We start from the raw sequence: 20,405 nt of genomic DNA on the forward strand, positions 1-20,405 counted from the left end.
GCTCGGGGCCCTCCCCTCCCGGCCCATTCAGCCGCAGAAACGTTTCTTGAGCACCTACTGGGTGCGGGCGCCGAGACCACTGGAAAGGACACCCAGACTCAGCGTCGGTCCTCAGGAGCGCACTCTGGGCTACTGGGGAGGGCACACGTAGCTGGACAGCGACCGTGTGTGTAGGGTTGCGGAATGGGACAGAGCGCACCAGGCCTACCTCCCTCGGAGGGAGGTGGGGTCAGCCATGTAGGCCTACCAGCTTGTTGGGGACAGGGACTGGGTTTGGGGTTCCCGGTATAGGTGGGGCACGAGCGGGAGCTGGTGACTTTTGATGAAAAAAAGAAGGAAGGAAGGAAGGAAGGAAGGAAGGGAATACCTGAGAAAGAAATAGCCACAGACTAAATGTATAAAATGATAAGATATTCTTAAACATGAGTCACAACATGAGTTTAAACAAATAGAAATTTTCTTCCTTCTTAAGTTGAAAGACATAACATTAAATCTATGTTAATTTTCCCTAAATGAATTTATAAATTTCCATTAAAAACATCAGCATATATTTTCACAAGCTAGACAAGTTCATTATAAAGTTCATTTGGAAGAACCAAGAAATAACAATAACCAGAAAAAAATCTGAAAAAAGAAGAGCAATAAGTGAGGCTGGTCCTATCAGATATGAAAATGGGTTTCCCCCAGGGCTCTGGAGACAGCATACACTATCCTTAAGGTGTTTCAGGCCAGGTAGGAATGGGGTGACCTTGGCATGCCCTCATGGGTCAGTGATTGGCACCACCACGCCTGGTCTGCTCTTCCCCAGCCAGCAGCAGAAAGTTTCACTGCAGGTGGGTGACCACTTGTCTCACCTCTGGCTGGGGCATGATCTGGGGAAAGCGATGGAAACTTCTATCTATAAAGTGCTTAGATCAGGGCCTGGTGCATGATTGGTGCCACACATGACTGATCCTTATTATTTAAGCAACAGTCATAGACCCTCTGTACCCAAGGGCCTGGGGACCCTGAGCCGCTTAAGACAAAGTCACTACCTTGAGTGGCCCACGCCTAGAACGGGAGGCAGGCGGGGCATCAGTGTGATAAGAGCTACAACAAAGGTGGGGGCCTGCAGTAGGATGGTGGGGGCCTGCAGCAGGACGGTGACAGTGAGTTTCCACCTCAATTCTGTATTTATTCCTGGCATCCGGAGTGCTCTGCTATCCAGGCCAGTGAACCCTAAGCATCACCCCCGGCACGGGCTCCCCAACCCACCTCACCCTCTGTCACAGAGGACTGCGACGCCAAGAGCACCCCTTCTTCTTTGCCTCCATACCTGGCATGTGCTGTTCCCCCAGTTTAGAAGACCTTTCCCCTCCCCCGTCCGTGTCTCACTTTTTCCTCAAGACTCTGGACTCTCTTCTTAGAAGTGTTTCCTAAACCCCCCAACCTGGGTGAGGCCCCTCAGATCTTGGACTGAGTGTTTTCATTGAAGTTCAAAGCAAAAAGGCGCAGAAGGAGTCTTTGGGTTTCACATTCCTCCCCCCCTGCCCCCCCCCCGCCCCCACGCAGGTCATGACATCATCTGCTTGGAATTCAAAGATGGGCGTGTGAAAAAGCCCTCAGCCCCCTTTCAATTTCACTGTGGCATAAAAAGGCAGCTAGGGCAGGAGTCACTGCCCCCTCCTCCCTGGAGGTAGAGCCCAGACCCCTGGTGGTCTTCCAGGCTCACCCTGGGCCATCCAGGAGGCTGAATGGTGCCTCACCTGGTTGGAGGGAACGTTCCAGGACTTCCTCACCCTTCAGGTGCCCCTTCCTCCCCGAAACTGCCACAGGGCTGGGCAGTGACTTGGCACTGGGCTGGGTGTGTAGCCACTGAGCAGGGCTCTCTGCCCCAAGGAGTGGTGGGGAGGGGCCCCATCCCCCAACGATCAGCTGTCAGCCTCGTTCGTCATCCCCTATCCTCCCCACGGCTGCTGCCATCAGGCTTTGGGTGGCAACGCTGGGAAGCAGGTGGGGCCAGACTGGGGGTGGAGGGAGCCGAGAGTCAGGCAGAAGCATTTGGCCTTGGTTGCTATAGGGATAATCACTCTAATGACACACTTGATGTGTGTCATGCTTTACAGTTTCACTGAACATTTCCTAATAATAACATCGCCCATTAATGGATCGCTAACTCTGTGCGGCCCCTGTCCCATAACAGGTGGGGATTGTTAGCCCCATTTCTCAGATGAAAAACCTGAGGCTCAGGCAGATTAAGTTCTTGTCTCAGATCCACAGCTAGTAAGAGGCAGAATCTGAATTTGAACCCAGGTCTGGCCACAAAGCCGTACTCTCCTGACATCACATCTCACGTGCGTTATTTCATTCAAGCCTTCAGACTGCGAGCTGGGCAGAGCAGGTGACCTGCTTCCCCCAATCTGCAGATTTGGAAACTGAGGCTCACAGAAAGGCAGTGGCTAGCCTCAGTGGCTGGCAAGACACAGAGCCAGGAGTTGAACCCAGATCTACTGATGTTAAACTCTGGCCTCACCCCCACTCTACGCTCATGTTTCTGCCCTGGTTGACAAGGAATTTCCCCAAATCTCAGACATTGCTGAGCCCTGGATAGCACTGTTTTTCTAAAGTTTATTTTGGATTGGGGAGGTGGCCCGGGTCATAGTTTGCTTGGCCAGGGTATTGTTTACTGTTATACTGTTTCCTGTGGCTGCCGTTTACTACAAGCCTGTGGGTGACAACCCCTTGAAGCCCCCCTGGCCCAAGCCCAGAGTCCTTCAGGAACCCCGCATGGTGGGTCACTGCCCCAAAGACCCCAGAACAGCAGAGGTGGCCAGGTTGGCCACCCCGTGGCTCAGGATGTTATGTCCAATTGACTGCCTGACTGGACAGATGGGAAGGGAAGGAAGATGAGGGAGCAGGAGAGAGAGGAAGGAAAGAAGGAAGATGTGCTGACTTGAAGAAATGAATAAAGGAACAAACGATTGCCTGGATGAGTGAATACAGCGCGTGACCTCAGTGCAGGATCAGCAGACAGGGGATCACCCTCCAGCCTCCATTTGCTCCAAGGCTCCCCTCCCTGGCCCTGGCCCCACTGCCCCATTTTCTGACACCCCACCTCCAAACTGCCTGAGACTGGGGAATCCGCTGATGTTCCGTCGGAGTCTCTACTGCCCCCGTGTGGCTGCTCTGCTCCCTGCATGGCCATCACCCAGGGCTGCCGCTCTGCTTGGGGTACTTCTCTTGGGCTGTGGGGTGTTTATGGATGGCTAAAAGGGAGGGAAAGTGGGTGCCAGGGGGTGGAACTTCAGAGTCTGGTCCTGCCCTTGAGATGCCTTGGCTGGGGACACAAGCCCTTTGCTCCTCAAGCCTGTGTTCCCTCTCTCCCTTTCATCCCAAGCACCAGATCCCAAGAGCCGGAACTCTAGTCAAAGCCTTGACCTCACGTTCACTGAGCACCTGTTGTGAGGCCAGACGCCTGGCATGTGCCATTTCATTCTATCCTATGAAGTGTGTATAATTCTTATCCTCTGACGATTGAGGAAACTGAAGCCCAAGGAGGACAGGTCGCTCGCCCCAGATCCCACAGCTGGGTCTCTAGAGCCCCTACACTCAGAATCTAATCCCCAAAAGTCAGAGGTGTGGGGGGGCTTTTGCAGGCCTTCTTGTCTAATACGCTTATTCTTTGGATGGAGAAACTGAGGCTCTTGAGGGGAAGGGATTTGTCACACAGCAAGTAGGCAGCAGACCCAGGTCTATGGCAGGCAGAACCCAGAAGTGACTCTTCTCTCAAGTTTCCTTCTGTCGGGCTCCCCCAGACCAACTCGCCCCCAGCTGCCATTTGACTGGAGCCCAGGGCGGGGGACACAAGCCTCCTGCCCCTGCCTCACCATCATTGATTCTTCTGGGTGGGATGGAAAGGGTGGTTATGGGGTGGGAGAGCCAGGGAGCCCTGTGGCCTACTAGCCTTATGTTTATTTAGCCTTTTGGTTTGTCCCTTCCGGTGTCTACAGGCCTGGACTACCGCAGGCAACAGAGAGAAAGTGAAGTTTGGAGCTGCTGTCAGCTGTGGATGATAAAGTGGCTGGTCCTGCTCCTCCCACATGCAGGCCCGGCCTGCCAGTGCCGCTGGGCAGGTCAGCAACCTCCACACCTGTCCCTTTGGGTGGGACTCAGCCTGTCCTTGAAGGCTCCTATAGAGAGGGGCCCTGGGACCCTCAAGGCAGGCTCATGGCCTGGGGTTGGAGGTGGGGGAAGATGGGGGATGGGAAGGAAGGGGCAGGAAGCGATGGGAGCAGCTCGGCCTGGGCCCTGCTGAATGCGCCTAAAACCTAGACAGTTCGGCTGTCCCTTGCTGACCAAAAGCAGCCTGCTGATGTCCCAACTCGTCATTTCTGAAGTTGCTAAGCGTGTTCCTCTTCCTGTCTCCCTCCTTCTGACTTGCTCCTGCCCAGGACCCCTTCATGCCAGTAGGACAAGGACCTTCTGCCTCAACCTGGACATGAAGCCTCCCCGGCTCAGCTCTACCTGGTCTCTCTGGCTTCAGCCAGCTGTGTGGCTCCCCAGGCACATGCAACGCTGTGCAGGCAGTTCCCCGGCCTGAGGCCCCTCTCTGTCGCCCATGTGTACAGTCCATCCGCCCTGCAAGGCCTGAGCTCAGATTTCCATGTCCACCATCTCCTGTCTCCCCGGCATTAGGGGAGGGGCATTCCACTGAAGCTCTTCATAGGCCCTGTGGTGGACAGGCCTCCTAGAGGATGCTGGGAATTCCCACCCAGATCCTCCTCTTCCCATGCTTGCTGTGATCTTCCAAGGGAGGGGAGGGCAGGGGGAAACCAGAGCAGCCTGGGAGGAGTTGGGAGAGGAGACAGTGTGGCCTAGTAATTAAGAGCGTGAGCTCAGAAGCCGGACAGCCTGAGCTTGAATCCCAACGCTAAGGCTTTTTGGCTGTGTGATCTTGGGCTAGTTACCTAACCTCTCTGAGCTCCAGTTTCCATATCTGCATAAAGGGGATGACAACAGTACCTAGCTCTAAGTGGTGCAGGGTCACAGGCTGGGCACCAGCTCTCACTGACTCGTACTGCCCTCCCCCCACCGCCGCGCCCGGCTTCCTTCTCTGACTTTTGCTGCAGCAAGGTCTATAAATTGGCCACGTTTTTCCGTCAGCTCCGGTCCTTTTCTGTATGCTGTTCTCTCCGCCCGGAATGCCTTTTGGGCCTTATCCACCTTTTTTGGCCTTATGCCACTTCTCGCCCTAAAGACTCAGGTCACCTCCGGGAAGCCTTCCTTGATATTCCCTACTGTCCTCTCCACCAGGCCTGGCTCAAGGCTCCTTCTCTGAGCTTCCCAAACATCCCTGGGCACCCGATGGCAGCGGAAGGAGGGCTCACAGTAACCGGGCAGAGGCCCGAGTCCCTGGTTCCTGAAGAGGAGGTGAAGGTGATTCGGGCTGAGCGGGACCCTCTGGAAGCCCCCTTCTTCCTGCCCCAGCTTTATTTTGGTTCTAGAATCATTCCAGTCAGCACGCTCGGTCCCATCACACCCATCCCGGGTGCACAGTCAACATTTCATGCAGTTGAAGGAAAGAGGAGGGAGGGAGAGTGGGAGACATGGCCTGCGCTGCGCAGCCACTGGAACAGAAAGAATCCAGGGTCCCCCAGGCGGCAGGGGTCCCCCAGCTGTGTCCCCGGGCCCTGTGCTGGAATGGGCCATGTAGACTTCCTGGTGCTGGCCACAGGGTGGACAGTCTGGCCTCAGGGCTGGGTCATGGCTGTGTCAGGTGGGGAGAGCCACAGTTTTGCTAGTCTCAATGCTACCCTGGGCCCCCCACCCTGTTCCAGCCACCCCGTCTTGCCACATCACTGGGGATAACTAGTGGGCCTGGGTCTCCATGGTTCACAAGGGCCAGAGGCAGCCAGCCTGAGAGCCCATGCTGTGGATGGCCCCATATATACTGATCCTCCCCTTCGCCCATCCCTTTGACCCGGCAGGGACACCCACCCCTCATCTGGGGCACCCACCCTTCAGTTTTGAAGGGTGCACAGCTGCCAGCTTCTCTGGGGCTGCCTTTGGTGGATGGGAGCTGCCTCAGCCAAGGATCCCTCCTCCAACGGAGGTGGATAGTAGCCTAAGATGATGCATGTGAGGATGTAAGGGCCCAGCCCTTTGCTTCTGGGCAAGCCCCTCTGGGGTGCTGCTACTACCACTCCGAGCTGCCCACGCCACCGGCTGAAGCTCTACTCTCTTGAAGCCATGACTTGCTCGCTGCACCCAGGCTTCCCTGTCCCTTGAGGTGTCCCCCGAAGGCCCTCCGCCACAGACCGCTTGCCCGAGAAGCCGCATCTCAGGGCTGCTCTGGGAACTCGCCCTAGGACTCCCTGTGTCCTAGGGGTTTGAACCATGCCCCAGAATCACCTCTTTCCCATTCTGACCCCCTTGACTGTCTCTCACTGCCACTGCTCAGGCTGCCCCCCCCTCCCAGGCCAAGCCCAAGGGCCTCCTGCTCCACCACCTCCTCCCAGGGGCCTGCAGCCCCTGAGCCCCTCCCACAGACCCCTGCGGTCTATACGCTGACCACCCCACTGCCCGCCAGGCATCTCTCTTCCCCACAGGGCCTGGCCTGGAAGGACTCTGACAAACGCCATGGAGCCAATGCTTGGTTTGCACAGGACTGAACACAAGGGTCTGGTCTGGGCCTCCGTGGACAGGGCCTTGTAAGGGTTATGGCTCAAGGGAGTAGATTTCATAATGACTCTGGAGCCAGTGACCCATGTGGCCTGCAGGCCTCTGTTTGGCCTGGTCTCTCTGTCTCCTCTGGCCAGAGAGAGGCCCTTGTGTCCACTGCAGTGGGCTGAGGATTGTGTTTGTACAGGGAAGTTCATGTCCCCACCATGCTCAGGCTGGGCTGCCTGCCTGGGACACTCAGTTCTTTTCTTGCCTCTCAAACCACAACTCCCATCTTATCCTCCAGCCCCCAGAACCCCCACCCCCCGAGTCTGCCTGGCTGGGCCACCATTCAGCACTGAGCAGATCACCAGGAAAGGGACGTCTCGTCTTCCCAACATCCTAGGGGCTGTGTTTTGTTCATGTCACTCCTGCTGATGTCCGCCACGGCACCTGGCCACCAAGACTTGCTTGGTTCCAGTGCATGGCCCAGCTTGGCACTGGCCTTCTGGCACGGGTGGGGAATGAGGAGCTCTGGGAGGCCAAGGTCATCCCTAGGCCGAGGGGCAGACCTGTTGGGGATCTCGAAGTGGGAGAACAATGGGCCAGTGCCCAGCTGCCCTCCTGGGGCCTAGCCAGCCACAGCTCGTCCTCAGTGGGAGAAACCCCGGGTCCCTAAATACCCAGCCAGGCTGGCTCCTCGGCTGCAGTCTGGACAGAGGGACCAAGATGGCTCATGGGAACTCCACCAGGGAACCCCAGTGTTCATGGCTCCAGCTGGACTATGGAGAAGGATGTCAGAGCTGAACTTGAGCCAGGCTCCAGGCAGCTCCAGTGCCCACCCTGGCCTTGCCCCAGCTGCTAGTTTCGCCGGACGGGGTGCCACATGGACACAGGCCTGCGTAGCGTGGCCAGCATCTGGTTCCAGTGCGTGGTGCCCATGCCGCTAGCTGATGGCCCGATGATGACATGGCCTATGTTGTCCCCACGGCCATCACTGCTGCTCTCAGCCACCGTCACACGGAGGGACAAGTCCTAGGGAGGAAGTGACATGGGAGCTGGGGACCGGGGGCAGTGCCAGAGGTCTTCTATGGCTCCCGGGCCCCGGTCTACAAATGCTTGGCTCCAGTGGGGTGCCAGACACGGCTCCCTGAATCCTGACCTATGATCTGCCTAACCCCACAGCCTTCCGTTGCTGTCTCCCTACTCAGCGGCAGCACCAGGGGGCCCAGGCTCAAATGCTGGCCTCACCGTGTCCTTGCTGCGTGACCCTGGACAGTGACTTGAGCTCTTCCCACCTTAGTTTCTCCATCTGTAAAATGGTGATAATGACAGTTTCTACCTGTTCTGGGAACAAAGTGTGTGAGACATTTAGCATGGAGCCGGGACACAGTCAGAGCGTCAGAATGCCTGTTGCTGCCCTTCTAATATTATTGTAGGTTGGAAGGTGGTAGTGAGGGGAGGTGGTGAGTTCCCCATCCTCTGAGGCATGCAAGTGTCGAACACGGGTGTGACCCAGGTCATGTCCTCTGTAGTCCCCCGCCCCTTGGTCTGTAATATTTGTGCTAGGAGGGCTCTCCCTGGGGCACGTCATCTTCTGAAGGCCATGGGGCTGTGGGGAGCTCAGCAGGGCCTCTGTGCGTAGGACCTCGTGAGATTCAGGGTGGAACTCTGGGCCCTCGGCTTGGCTCTGGCTCATCTCCAGGCCTTTGCAGTTCCCTCCACTGGGAACTGTCTTCCCCCAGATGTCAGCTGAGCTGAGCATTTCCTGCAGAAACCTCTCGTGACCGCCCCAGTCTTAGTGGCTTGCTCTTAGTGGATTCGGATTGCCTGGGGACTTTCCTGCTTGTCCCTTGTAAGCACCAAGGAAGCAGTGCCCATATCCCAAGCGCCCAGCACAGAGCTGATATCTAGTGGGTGTTCAATAAATGCTTCTCGACTAGGTGGTTTGAGACAAACCATCACCACTTGCAGGAGCCCTGAGAAGCTAGGCCGCAGGGGATGCAGTGGCCTGAGAGCCCTGGGAGTGACCTGGCCTGGTCCCCACTCCTTTGTCATTTCCGCCTCACCTGGAGCACGATGGCTGGCACCGAGAAGATCATGGCTTCGTTGAACACGGGGTTGGGGTCATCCCTCTTTACAGCTGTCTTCTTTTTGCTCATCTTCCTCCCATCCTGCAGCAGGTACACCTTGACGTAGGGGTCTGGGCAGGTGAGGGGGTGAGGGTGAGGGCCAGTGTCACACTCACTTGCCATAAGCCTGCCTAGCCCCAATGGCCCACTGGCTCCAAATACCCCAAATCTTCACTATTGCCGTTAGCTCCTGCAGTCCTGCTATTGGTCGTTTCTTTCTTTCCTATTTGACAGATGAGAAAACTGAGGCTCACACGTGTGTCAGAACAGCTGGACTTTGGAGAGGGCCGCCTGGCTCCCGCCCACACACACGCTCCCCTCACATGACGCTTGGGGAGCTTGGCAGACCCTCCACTTTTCATTCTATAAATGGCCCGAGTGCAGACGTCAGCTCTGAGTCACCCGGCGCCCGCTCAGCGGGGCCTGACTCAACAACATGGGGCTCTGAAATAACAAGTCACCGTCTGCTCATCTGCTCATCTGCTCGTCCATCACCTACCGCCCACTGGGTGTCCTTGCTGTGCCTGCCTGGACCCTGGGATCCCCCAGGCTCCAGAAGGTTGGGTACCCCCAGCCCTCTGTCTTCAGTTACCCGGGGCTGGAGGCTCCTGCAGACCTGGGGCATCGGGTCCTGCCTGGTCCCCATGTGGGATCTGGGATGCAGTCCAACCTCTGGGAGCAGAGCTTCCACCATGAATTCCAAAGTGGGAAGAGGGTACCCACTTTGGTTTCTTCCCAGTGCCCCAGGCGTCAGCGCTGCCTTCTGCTCTCAGAATCCTCCCCACCCCCGTCCGGAGGGGCTCCCTGCTCCACTCTGTGGCTTCTGTGTTTCCCCAGCTAGGTTAATCTTCCTACTGTGCATGGCTCCTGAGCTTAGCCAAAGCAAGGCTTGGGGGCCTGGCACTGTGCCCCACACTTGCTGATGCCTCCAGGTACCCAGGGCGTAGCAGCTGGGCCGCAGCTCCCACCAGCTGTATGGAGGAGCCAGGCAGCCAGCGAGGCCTTACCCGCTGTGGCCTTGTCATGGGTCCAGAGGAGATTCTTGGCCTTCACTACTACCACAGTCAGGCGCTCGGCCGTGGGGAGGTAGCTGAGGGATAGCAGGATCTCACCCACAGCGTCAGCGGCCTGGAAGACAGGAGAGTGGCTTAGAGGACTTCTGCCCCCTGGACTTGAGGGGTCCAGGTAAAGGCAGAAGCTTCCTTCTCTGTTGAGAAGTTGCTGCTCTTGGGGCCCCTTACACCAGGGCACCAGGCTGATGAGGCCGAGACAGGGGCACCCCCCACAACTCCATGGAGCATGCACCACCCCTCCCTCCCACTGGGTGTGGGTCCTGCCTTGCAGGAGGGCCAAGGGTTGCCTGTCAAATGTAGCATCCAAATGTGGTTATGTCCCCTTGTTCCAGGAAAACACTCTGTGGGGGTGTTGTACAGAGGTCCACGTGGATGGGAGTTAGTAGATCGTTTGCTTAAATAACAATGATGCTCCCCAAACACTCCTCTATTTATAAAGGTCAACTTCGTCATGGCCTGTGTCTGAAATAACTCACGTTAGGGCCAGAGGAGTGTGCCCCTAACAGAGACTCGAAAGGAACAGAGCTTCTGTAGGTTCAGTGGTAGGAGCAGCTGTAAACAGAGGTCTGGGTGGGTTTTGTTTGCATGCGGTACAGAGTCTCCCTGAATGTGGCTCAGGTCTCTTTCTCTACTATCTGAAAGATGTTGGTGTTCAGGTTGTGGCAGAGGACAGTGAAGTCCCTCCTCCAAAGTTTGTGTTACATTGGCTTCATGGGTGGACAAGTTGGCAGACTTACCTTATTTTGGTCCTGTAAGTAGAGCCAGCCGCTGAACGGCTGCAGCGAGAGGTCGAGTACGGAAAGCTTCAGCTCCACCACCCCTGTGCTAACATTCCGCTCATCTTCATCGATGCCGAACACAGAAAACCGCAGGCTCTTCTCCTCCAGGGCTGCAGGGTCCAGGGGGATGGAGAACTTCTCGTCGAAGAAGATGGAGTAGGCATTCCTTTGGATCTGCAGAGAGAAAGGGCCATGGAGGGTACGCCGAAGCTGGGGAGGAGGTGGCAGCCAGGGGCCTGCAGGCCGTGGCAGTGGAGAGCAGTGGACGGAGAGCCTGGAACTTAGGCTAGAGTCTTGGCTCTGCTGTCCCCACAACTTTAATGGTCATCCTTCCTTTAGTGGCTCAGCCCCGATGATTTAAAAGCCCGCCTGTCCTCCCATCAGTGGTGGGCGATCTAGTGGCCTGGCATTCGAAGCTTCCACCATTGAACCCCACCTAGGTCCCATCCTCAGTGCCCATGGCGCCACAGAACCCTCGGGATGCGCTGGCTGAGCTGGTCTCCATCTTTCTTGCACGTGTTCAAGTCCAGCCTTGGCCGGCGTGAGTACAGGTAACTGTACAGTTGAGAGCTACTGATGTCCCAGCCCCCACAGAGCCTGGCCCAGGACTCTCTGAATGTCGTGGGACAGATGGACGGACGGAATGACTAGGCAAGGCTACGCAGACTCTGCTTCGAAGCCGTGGGAAGGCCTCTGAGAGGGTGCACTTGCGGGCACGGCTCCCCCTTCCGTGGGGGAACTGCCTTAGTCACTGCTTGGTGATATTTAAAGAGAGGAGCTCTCATTCCTGGCACCTCTCCTGAAGCTGGGGGGCTGCCCAGCCTGGGGGCAACCGCCCACTCGCTGGATCGGCTGGGCTGGGATGCTAAGAAGCCTGCCCTCTCAGGAATAAATCCACCAGCACCTCCAGGTGCCCTGAACTGCACTCTTTGGTGGCTGCCTGGGCTGTGGGGAGCCTCCTCTTCTACTGCTCCCACCCAATCGAGGGCCCCTTCCGCCGTGGGATAAAGCCCACCCCAATCCTGGCCCGTGTTAGGCTCTTCATGATCTTTCTCCGGCCAAACTAGCCTCTTGGCTGTCCCCCGCCCACAGGGGCCCAGGGGCCCAGGGGCCCTGACCATCCATTCTCTGCATTGTATTTCATGAGCTCGTGGGCAGAGGAAACAGGAACCCTGAAGCGAGTCCAGGAATCCTGCTCTCTTGCTGGGGTTGTCGGGGGCAAAGCACGTTCCGGAGCCTCAGTTTCCCTGTCCGTAAGACGCCCTCGATCCACCTCGTTGGGGTAATGAGAGATTCGTGGATGTGCTGGGCTCCGGGAACCAGGTTCTCAGCACACGATGGCTGTGGTGGCAGCTGTCTGTCAGTGACTCCCTCAAGGGATGTGTCTGCAGCTACCCAGGGTGCTCCAGGCAGCCCAGCAACAGGCAGCCTGGATCTGGGCTCGCAGTCCCTCGAGCGCTTACTGAGGGCTGGACTAAGGAGTTTGCACGTATTAACACATCCCCTCAAGAATTATGACACTTATTTGACAGACGGGGAAACTGAGTCACAGAGAGCTTAAGTGACTTACCCAAGGTCTCACTGTTGGGAAGCAGGGAACTGGAATTTGAATCTGGACAGTCAGGCTCCAGAGTCCTGCTCCTAGCCACCCACGGAACTGCCTTTTGGAAGCTGAGCGCCCCTCCTTGGTCCCCACATGCATGTGGCTGGTGGTCAGCCCCAAACCTTTCTAGAATTAGGGGGGCAGGGTGGGGCGGGAGAGGGATGAAGCCCGCCACTGAGGAACAGCCTATTTTCAGTATGGTAAAGGTGACCAGACACGGGTGGGTCTCTGGGGCGTCAGAAGGACCTCAGCCCTGCAGGTCCTCGGGCTCCTGCTCTGGTCAGAACCATGGCGTGTTGACCTCTCCCACCTCCGAGGACCCCCGGCCTCGGCGTCTGGACCCCTCCACCCAGCCTGGAACTATTGGCCACCAGTGCTGGGTAGTAGGATGTGTCTGGTATAGGCTTTGCTCCCTCTGGCAAGGTGGAGGAACCTGTGTGGGGGCGGGGCGGCCTGATGGGGTGCCTCTTCTTCCCCTCCTGGTTTACCCCGACCCTGTCGCATTCTGCTTTCGGCCCCAGGAGCTGGCCTCCGTGGGCTGCATCAACAGGCTCCCTTGACCAAAGGGCACGGTGCCTATCAAAGTGGCTCCCTCCACAGCCCCGTTTCCTTGGTACCTCCCCGCCGCCTCGCCCCCTCAGACCAGGGCACCACGTGTCCCTGAGGTTGCCCTACCCCCACCCACACCATCGTTAACAGTCCTGTTATTAAGCTCTTCTCCAATTAGCCAACTTGAGTGTGTTATCCATTCTCTGCCAGGACCCCAAGTTGACACAAGGGACAGGTTGGAAATGGGCAGGTATCTCACACTGCATTTGTATGGCAGGATTGCCTAGCGTGCTGCATGCTGGGAGCCCGCAGGTGGTGGCCCCAAACTCCCCCTTCTGTCCTCCCTGTAGCTAGCCCCTTGGGCTCTAGGACCGGTATCCAAACCCGCTGCCCTCCTCAGATCCTGCCTGGCACTGCAGACCCACCCGCCTTAGGAGGACTCCCCGGAGCCAGAGCACACCTCTGGCCTGACCCGCAGCCCCACTCACCCGGGAAATGCCCACGATCTGCTCATCCGGCAGCAGGCTGACGCGCATGAAGCAGGACTCGAAGCTGGCTTCTTCCCGCTCCAGGAGGTCCTTCCCCTGCAGCACGGCCACGTGGAGGGTGTGGGAGGCAGCATCGTAGTCCATGCTCACCTCCACCTGACCCAGCGTGAAGTCCTGCCCAAAGGTGTTGCTCACGGAGGAGATGGAGTTGAGGGAATCTGCCGACTGGGACTTCCGGAGAGTCCCGTACGGGGCCAGGTCCAGCTCACGGCCCATCAGCTCCAGGGGCCCCAGCTCACTGATGCTCTCAAAGGTGTCCTCGATGCTGAGGCTGCCTTTGCGACTGGGTGGTCCTCGAGCGCTGGCCCGCTGGGCATTCCAGGCAGGTGCTCTCTGGGGGTGGGAAAAAGGGACATGGGAACATGAGAAGGGTAACGGTGTCGAGATGGCAAAGAGATGCGGCAAGCTCTGCTCATTTAAGGCACCTCCGAGTTCCCTTTTTGCCCAAACAGGGCATGCCTTAGTTTGGCAGGTCCTCATTTAATGTCATTTCATGTCACTCAGTTTTCTCTCCCTAACCAGGATGTGAGAGAGCTTTTTCTCAAAATGTTTATTTATATGAATTGAGTTCCATACAACATGTTCATTGCAGTGATGTTTATTAAAAAAAAAAAAAAAATAGGTAGCAATCCAGGTGTCCAGCAGAAGGGGAATAGGAAAGAATACTAGCGAATGGCTACTCAACAGATGATCGAGCAGCCTCAAAGGAAGTTTTCAAAATGTCTACAACACTGTCCAGCAGAAGGGGAATAGGTAAGAATACTAGCGAATGGCTACTCAACAGATGATCGAGCAGCCTCAAAGGAAGTTTTCAAAATGTCTACAACACGAGAAAACTTTCATGTCGGGTAACACACTAATATTCAATTTTTTTTCCTCTAAATCGACCTTGGGATTTGAGAAAACAAAAGCCTTTGTACCATGAGCATCTCCTGCATTGGGGTACAGTCTTCATTAACATAATTTGTAATGCCCGCCCCCCAGTTTTCCATTAAGTGGATAGCCATAATTTATTTTACAATTCCCCTACTGTTGGACATTTACATTGCTTCTAATTTTTCACAAATATAAATAATGCAGCATTGAATAGCTTTCTTAAAATTCTGGCTCAGAGGACAGTCCTTTTGTCAAAAACTTATTTGACACACGTCACCGAAATGCTCTTTGGAAAAATTGTGCCAATTTACAGTTCCCCCAGCAGAGTAAGAGATAGTCCCCTCTGAAACCCCAAAGAAGTGAGCATGTGGGACTTGTATCTGGTAACAGATTCTGGCTGTGCTCTCCGGAACTCTACATGATTTTAGAAAATTTCTCTGCCAAGTGTCAAATGATGAAACATTCAGCAATAGACATTGAGAGCCCTAAACATGTTTGTACTTCCTGATACGGTAATTGCACATCTGGGCCTCCATTCAAAGTACATATTCCCAGATGAAGACAAAGTTTTACATGTAAAACATTCACTGCATCATTTAAAAGGAGCCATTAAAATGATGTTTATGATGGGTATTCAACAACATGGGAAAAGGCTTCGATTATAAGTAAGATGATAAGTAGGATATAAAATTCTAGGTAGAAATGACACTCATTGTGGCAAAACTGTGCATAGACAAAATGACACCCATTGTGGCAAAACTGTGCATAGAAAAAAGACATAGATTAAAAACATTGGAAATACATCGACATGTTAGTAGTTGAAAAACAGTTCACAGTTGCTTGCCTCTAGGTGGTGGCCCTTTGGGAGAGGTTTTTCTTCTTATTTATATTTCCTACATTTTTCAAAGAATGGTTTTTAAAAATTGGAAGCATTCATTCAACGAGTATTCACGGATTACCCAGCACTGGGCTAGGTTGGAGATACGGACGAAGGTCCCTGCTCACGGGAGAAAACTAATCGGGAGGGAGCGAGGTGGGGAGGCAGTGGAGGCCGCCCCGAGAACAGCCGGGGAGGGCGCGTGTGCAGCTAGACAGAGAGGGCGGAAGCCTCACCTTCTGCTTGGCCTCTGCGTAGGTCTCGCCATACTTCTGCTGAAGGTACCTGTAGTCGTAGTTGGGGAATGGGGAGGGGCTGGGGAAGCTCCCCGATGTCCAGAGCTTCCACAGGCTCACGGCTGCAATTCCCAGCAGTGCCAGGGCCCCGGCAGCGTAGACACCCACCTCCCAGTCGGGGGGGCTCTTGATGACTGCAAGGCAAGAGCGGCCTCTCATTAGTGGGCCCTGGGGTTCCTCGGCGGTTACGATCCTCCACCCATGGAGTACAGACTTACGTATTCATTGAATGAGTATTTATTGGGTGCCCACTATGTGATAGGCTAGGGGCTTGGGATCCAGTGTTGAACAAGAATATGCTCTTACGATTTCTGCTTCTATCCCCTTTTCCATAAAAACAAACATTTCTACCAGGAATGACATCTGGCGAGAGCAGATGAAGAGCTGAGAACAATGGTTAATATTCATTAGGCTTTAAATAAACAGGGTTGTTGTCGCCCGAGTTCTCCGACCTCACAGCCTTCAGAGGACCTCTTGCTTCCAGATAATCAAAGTGGCCTTTTGGGGCCTGGGGGAAGAGAAAGGGGATTTGGGGGAGAGAAAGAAATGACCCCATTTTTGCCCCGAATCTCATCTAGAACAGCCCAATAGCCATCGATTGATGAATGGATAAATAAAATGGAATATTATTCAGCAACAAAAAGGCACAAAGTACTGGCACATACTATAACACGGATAAACCTTGAAAATGTCATGCTAAGTGAAATAAGCTGGTTATAGAAGACCTCGTGTGATACGATTCTATTTATATGTTGAAAATAGGAAAATCTATACAGACAGCCTAGTGATTGTCAAGGGCCGGGGGAAGTAGGGGAGAATGTGGAACATGAGGTTTCTTTTTAAGGTGATGAATATCTTCTAAAAATTGATTGTGCTGACGATGGTTGCACAATACAATAAAGTCCGCTGAACTGTACACTTTAAGTGGGTAATTTACAGTGTATAAATTTTATCTCAATAAAGCTGTTACCAAAGCAAACAAACAACAACAAAAAACAAATAAACAAACAAAAAAACCAATTCAGCCAGAAGTGAGAGGTGGCTGTAGACTATGCAGGGCTTGGGGACAAATCCAGATGCTCAAATGCTTTTTGGTCACTGATGAGTATATAACTTTCCTATTTGAGCCTTGTTGTCTTCAAACATGGTAATTAACTATCCTCTCAACCACGTCGGGTAAGTCCTCACCTAGCACGGTGCTTGGCACATGGTAGGACCATACGTGTTAAAAGGCAACCTGGCTTTACATCCCCCAAAAGCAGCCAATGAGGTAGTGGGATTTATTTTGCAGACAGTCACACGGTTGGCAGACACAGTTCTCTAAATCATTCTTAGTGTTGCCTCTACTCGATTCAAATGGGGAAACTGAGGCACACAGAGACCCTGCCCAAGGTCACAGAGCCCGGAAGGAAGGGGTGGTGCTGGGATTCCAGCTCTGACAGCCAGACTCTCGAGTGAGCAGGAGTCACCACCGCCCAAGCTGGGCTCACCCCGGGCAGTTCCCTAGTAGCAGGGTAGAGAGAGGTGGGGAGGGCATTGCAGGGGTGGAGATTTATCATTGCACATCTATTGAGCACCTCCTGTGTGTGAGTTCCCTGTGGAGCAAGTCAGCCCCAGGCCCAGCTCACAGTCTAGGGGGAGGGGTGGGCAAATAAATAGACAAAAAGGAGTGATGGGAACAGCCCGAGAGGGTCCTGGAGCTGGAGGAGATGTCCCTTCCTGGAGGGACGTCTAAGCTGAGGTAGGAAGGAGGAACACAAAGTGAGCCAGGCCCAGGCCCCAGGGGCTGGGAGTTTAGGGTGGGAAGAAGAGGGGTTTTGTAAAGCCCAGAGCGTTCAGAGTGCCCACTGGGGGATGGAGGGGCTCCTTGACACTGCTCTTGGACGCCTGCCACATAAGGAGGAATCACGCAGCCGTGGTGGCCCCTCTGGCAGTAGGAGGCCTCAGCCTGCCCCTGCTGCCCTGAGTCCAGCCACGTCTAGCCAGGGTCTACACTAATTCGCTCTGGAATGCACTTAGTACCTTATGAGGTCCCTATGGCCACTTTCTAGGGGAGAATGGAGGTTGGAAGAGGCTAAAGAACACATCAGCTCAAGACCACAGGGGTGACAAATGCAGGGCCTGAGTGCAGGCTCCTTGGCTCCAGGCAGGCCACCTAGCCTCTCTGGGCTCAGTCTCCTCATCTGGAAAAACGAGATGGGGACAAAAACACCCCCACCTGGTGTTTCCACCCCGGGGACTTGATTCTAAGGGAAAAAGCTTAGCAAGTTTTCTCTCCGGTGTGAGTCATCGAGGCTGTATTTATAAAAGCAGAAATCTGCAGGCAGCCAGAAGAGCTGACCCGGGCTGTGGTGCTGTCTTGAGAGGGAATGTCACTGGCTTTTGAGAATGACAATTGAGGTCATTAGGATGTCACCGTGGCAATGGTAATGTAGAGAAATGTTTCAGGCAATGTTTAGAGAAAAAAGTCAATTTCGAACAAGGTCTAACCACATGGTTTTGATGTGAAAATCACATAGCGAATGGACAAGGGCTGGGCGGATGGGGAGGAACAAGAAGAATAAGAAATAAAGATGCAGGGACTGGGCGCGAACCCTATTTAATCCTGACCTCGGTTGCTAGAATGTAATTTGTAGGCTAAATGAAACCACGACAAAGATCTATAGAGGACGCCAGGGCCAGCCCCCCACCCCTACCCCAGGGAAGCTGGGAAAGCTCTGGGAGTCTGGCGAATGGGGGATGGGAGGGGAATGTACCTGATTAACTGGAGAGGGGTGCACGTGAGGGACTCGAGCTGAGACAGGCACAGCAGGGCCTGGGTGCTAGCGGGGGCAGGCAAACGGGTGGGCACAGAGGCCTGAGGTCCCAGCAGGCAATGGGCATGGCAAGGTGGCAGAGTAGCGCCAGACTCCCCTGAGAGTGAGGATCCCAGGGGGCTGAAGGACTGAAGCCAGGGCTCTGGCTAGCAGAAAAAGGGGGCAGGACCAGGGCCATAAAAGGAAAAGCCCCAGGAAGTTGACACGAACCGATGACAATTAATGCTCATTTATTTATTCATTTATCGATACCAGCCCTGGGACTGTAGGGGAAGAATTCCCAAGGGAAGTGAGGTGTATGCGGAGACCAGAAATTCAGAAGAGGAGGAAGAGGAGGGGCCGGAGTCGTAGTTATAACAGGTTCCCTTCTATTTACTATTTGCCAGGCTCTGTTCCAAGCACTGCACGGGTATTAGGCCACTGAGTCCTCAGTGCAAGTGTGTGAGGAAATTTCTATTATTATCTGCATTTTATAGATGAGGAAGCTGAGGGCTATAGGGCATAGCTGCTGCCAGACAGCCTGGCTCCAGATCTGTGCTTGTAACCTGTCTCAAGGCCCTCGCCAGGCCGAGGCAGGGAAGTATTCCAGGCAAAGGGAAGGCATGAGCAAAGGCCTGGAGTGGGGCAGAGCTGTGTTTGCACTGTGCTGGGCTAGCTCACTGAACCTTCCTAGCAGTCCGTGAGGCAGGCCTCGCTGCCCCATTTTACAGATGTGTAAGTGGAGGCTCAAAGAGGTTTTTTCACTTGATCAAGGTCATGCCAGGGCCTGGGCCAGGACCTGGGAGCTTGCAGGTGAAAAGTGAAAATCCCTGGCTGCAGGTTGGGAAAGGGGTCCCTGGTGTGCCCCTCAGCTCAGCCCTCAGCCGAGTGATGGCCAGAAGCTCGAGTGATGGGGAAGCACTGGCCTGGAGTCAGGAGGCCTGGATTCATGTCCTGACCCTGTCCCTTACCGTCCCTTTCCCTCCCTGACCTTCCCTTCTGCCATCTGTAGATGGCTGGGGGAACATAAGGAGAAAAGATGGTGAGGAGTGTGTCTGGTGTCTTGAGGCCATTCCCAAGCTCGGAGCCTGCGGGAGAAGGTGTGGATTGTGAAGTGGGAAAGGTAGGAGCTGGGTCCCAGCTATTTGCTGTCCCTAGACTAGGTGACTTCTGAGTTCAAGGTCCCGTGGATCTAACATCGACCTTCTTGGATTTCCTCTCACTTGGCTACTTGACAGGCTCCAGGAATGGCCCTGGTGAGTGGATTCTGTGTCACAGGCTCTTCTTTAGGGAGCAGCGAGACATGGGCCTCCTGGGGGATCCCCTCAAGTCAAATGGAGGGGGTCACTTCCATGGAAGGAGCCACTGGAGTGAAAAGGTGAAGAATGGTCCCAGTGTCCCCAAGGCTGTGTGACTTTGGGCAAGTCACTGACAGTCCTTACCAGTAAACCAGGGCCGTTACTAGTGTCCCACTGACACCCCCACCCCAGGCCTGGTGGGAGAGTCCTTCGAGATAGCATGGTTGCCGCTGGGACTCACCGCTCAGGTGGTATTCTGCCACGTCCACGGCCATGATGCCCAGTGTGGCGGCTGAGACTGGAAGAGAAAAGAGAGTCAGCAGAGCGGGCTTCAGAGGGTCCCCACCTCCAACCCTGTCTCCTGACCTCCCTGGTGCCCATGTGCCGGTCACCCAGAGCTCACACCCAGCTGTGAGGGGGGCCCCAGCAAAAGTAGGTGATTTTTTAAATTGTGTTTTATAAAAATGGTTGTTAAAGCTCTCTACAAGTACTCTAAGACCACGCTTCGGGGTTGCCAGGTAAAACATAAGCGACCCTTGAATTTCAGATTTGTTTTTGGTATAAATACATCCAAAGATTGGGACATACTTATCCTGAAAATGTATTCGAGGTTTATCTGAAACACCAAAGCTGCTGGGCATGTGTTTGTATTTGCTCACCCTGGCGGCCCTCCCTCTCTCCCTCCCATCCTACCAACAGACCAACCAGCGGCAACTCTGTCACTCATTACAGCGGGCCCTAGGGTGTCCACAAAGCAGCCAAGGACCTGTCAAAGATGGACCGCGCACACGATGGTGGTCCCATAAGTTATAATGCAGCTGAAAATTTCTGTCACCCGGTGACATCTTAGCTACCGTGCTAAGTACAGTAACATGCTGTATAGGTTGTAGCTGAGGAGCAATAGGCTACCCCACAGAGCCATCGAGGTTTGTGTCGGCGT

At 54.7% G+C, this 20,405-nt stretch overlaps 1 protein-coding gene across 1 annotated transcript; it reads right to left on the reverse strand.

Annotated features, from left to right (window-relative positions):
- Positions 1 to 7,015: 7,015 nt before the first annotated feature.
- SYT12 (synaptotagmin 12) lies at positions 7,016 to 19,759 on the reverse strand. Its single transcript, XM_006911035.2, has 7 exons — positions 19,707 to 19,759; positions 15,313 to 15,506; positions 13,264 to 13,656; positions 10,582 to 10,797; positions 9,779 to 9,899; positions 8,709 to 8,842; positions 7,016 to 7,674 (listed from the first exon to the last, which is right to left on the reverse strand). Exons 1-7 carry the CDS (start codon positions 19,738 to 19,740, stop codon positions 7,501 to 7,503), a joined length of 1,266 nt encoding a protein of 421 aa, XP_006911097.1. The 5' UTR covers positions 19,741 to 19,759; the 3' UTR covers positions 7,016 to 7,500.
- Positions 19,760 to 20,405: the final 646 nt, after the last annotated feature.

Source organism: Pteropus alecto, unplaced genomic scaffold (genome assembly GCF_000325575.1).
Source record: "Pteropus alecto unplaced genomic scaffold, ASM32557v1 scaffold43, whole genome shotgun sequence".
Taxonomy (NCBI): Eukaryota; Metazoa; Chordata; class Mammalia; order Chiroptera; family Pteropodidae; genus Pteropus; species Pteropus alecto.

What these genes read in the sequence shown, in the direction of transcription:
- SYT12 (XM_006911035.2), bottom strand. Translation starts at nt 19,740, where the DNA reads ATGGCCGTGGACGTGGCAGAATACCACCTGAGCG. An exon ending in GGCAGAATACCACCTGAGCG is followed by an intron (nt 15,507 to 19,706) that starts GTGAGTCCCAGC and finishes CTTGCCTTGCAG; the next exon opens with TCATCAAGAGCCCCCCCGAC. An exon ending in CCATGACAAGGCCACAGCGG is followed by an intron (nt 8,843 to 9,778) that starts GTAAGGCCTCGC and finishes TCACCTGCCCAG; the next exon opens with ACCCCTACGTCAAGGTGTAC.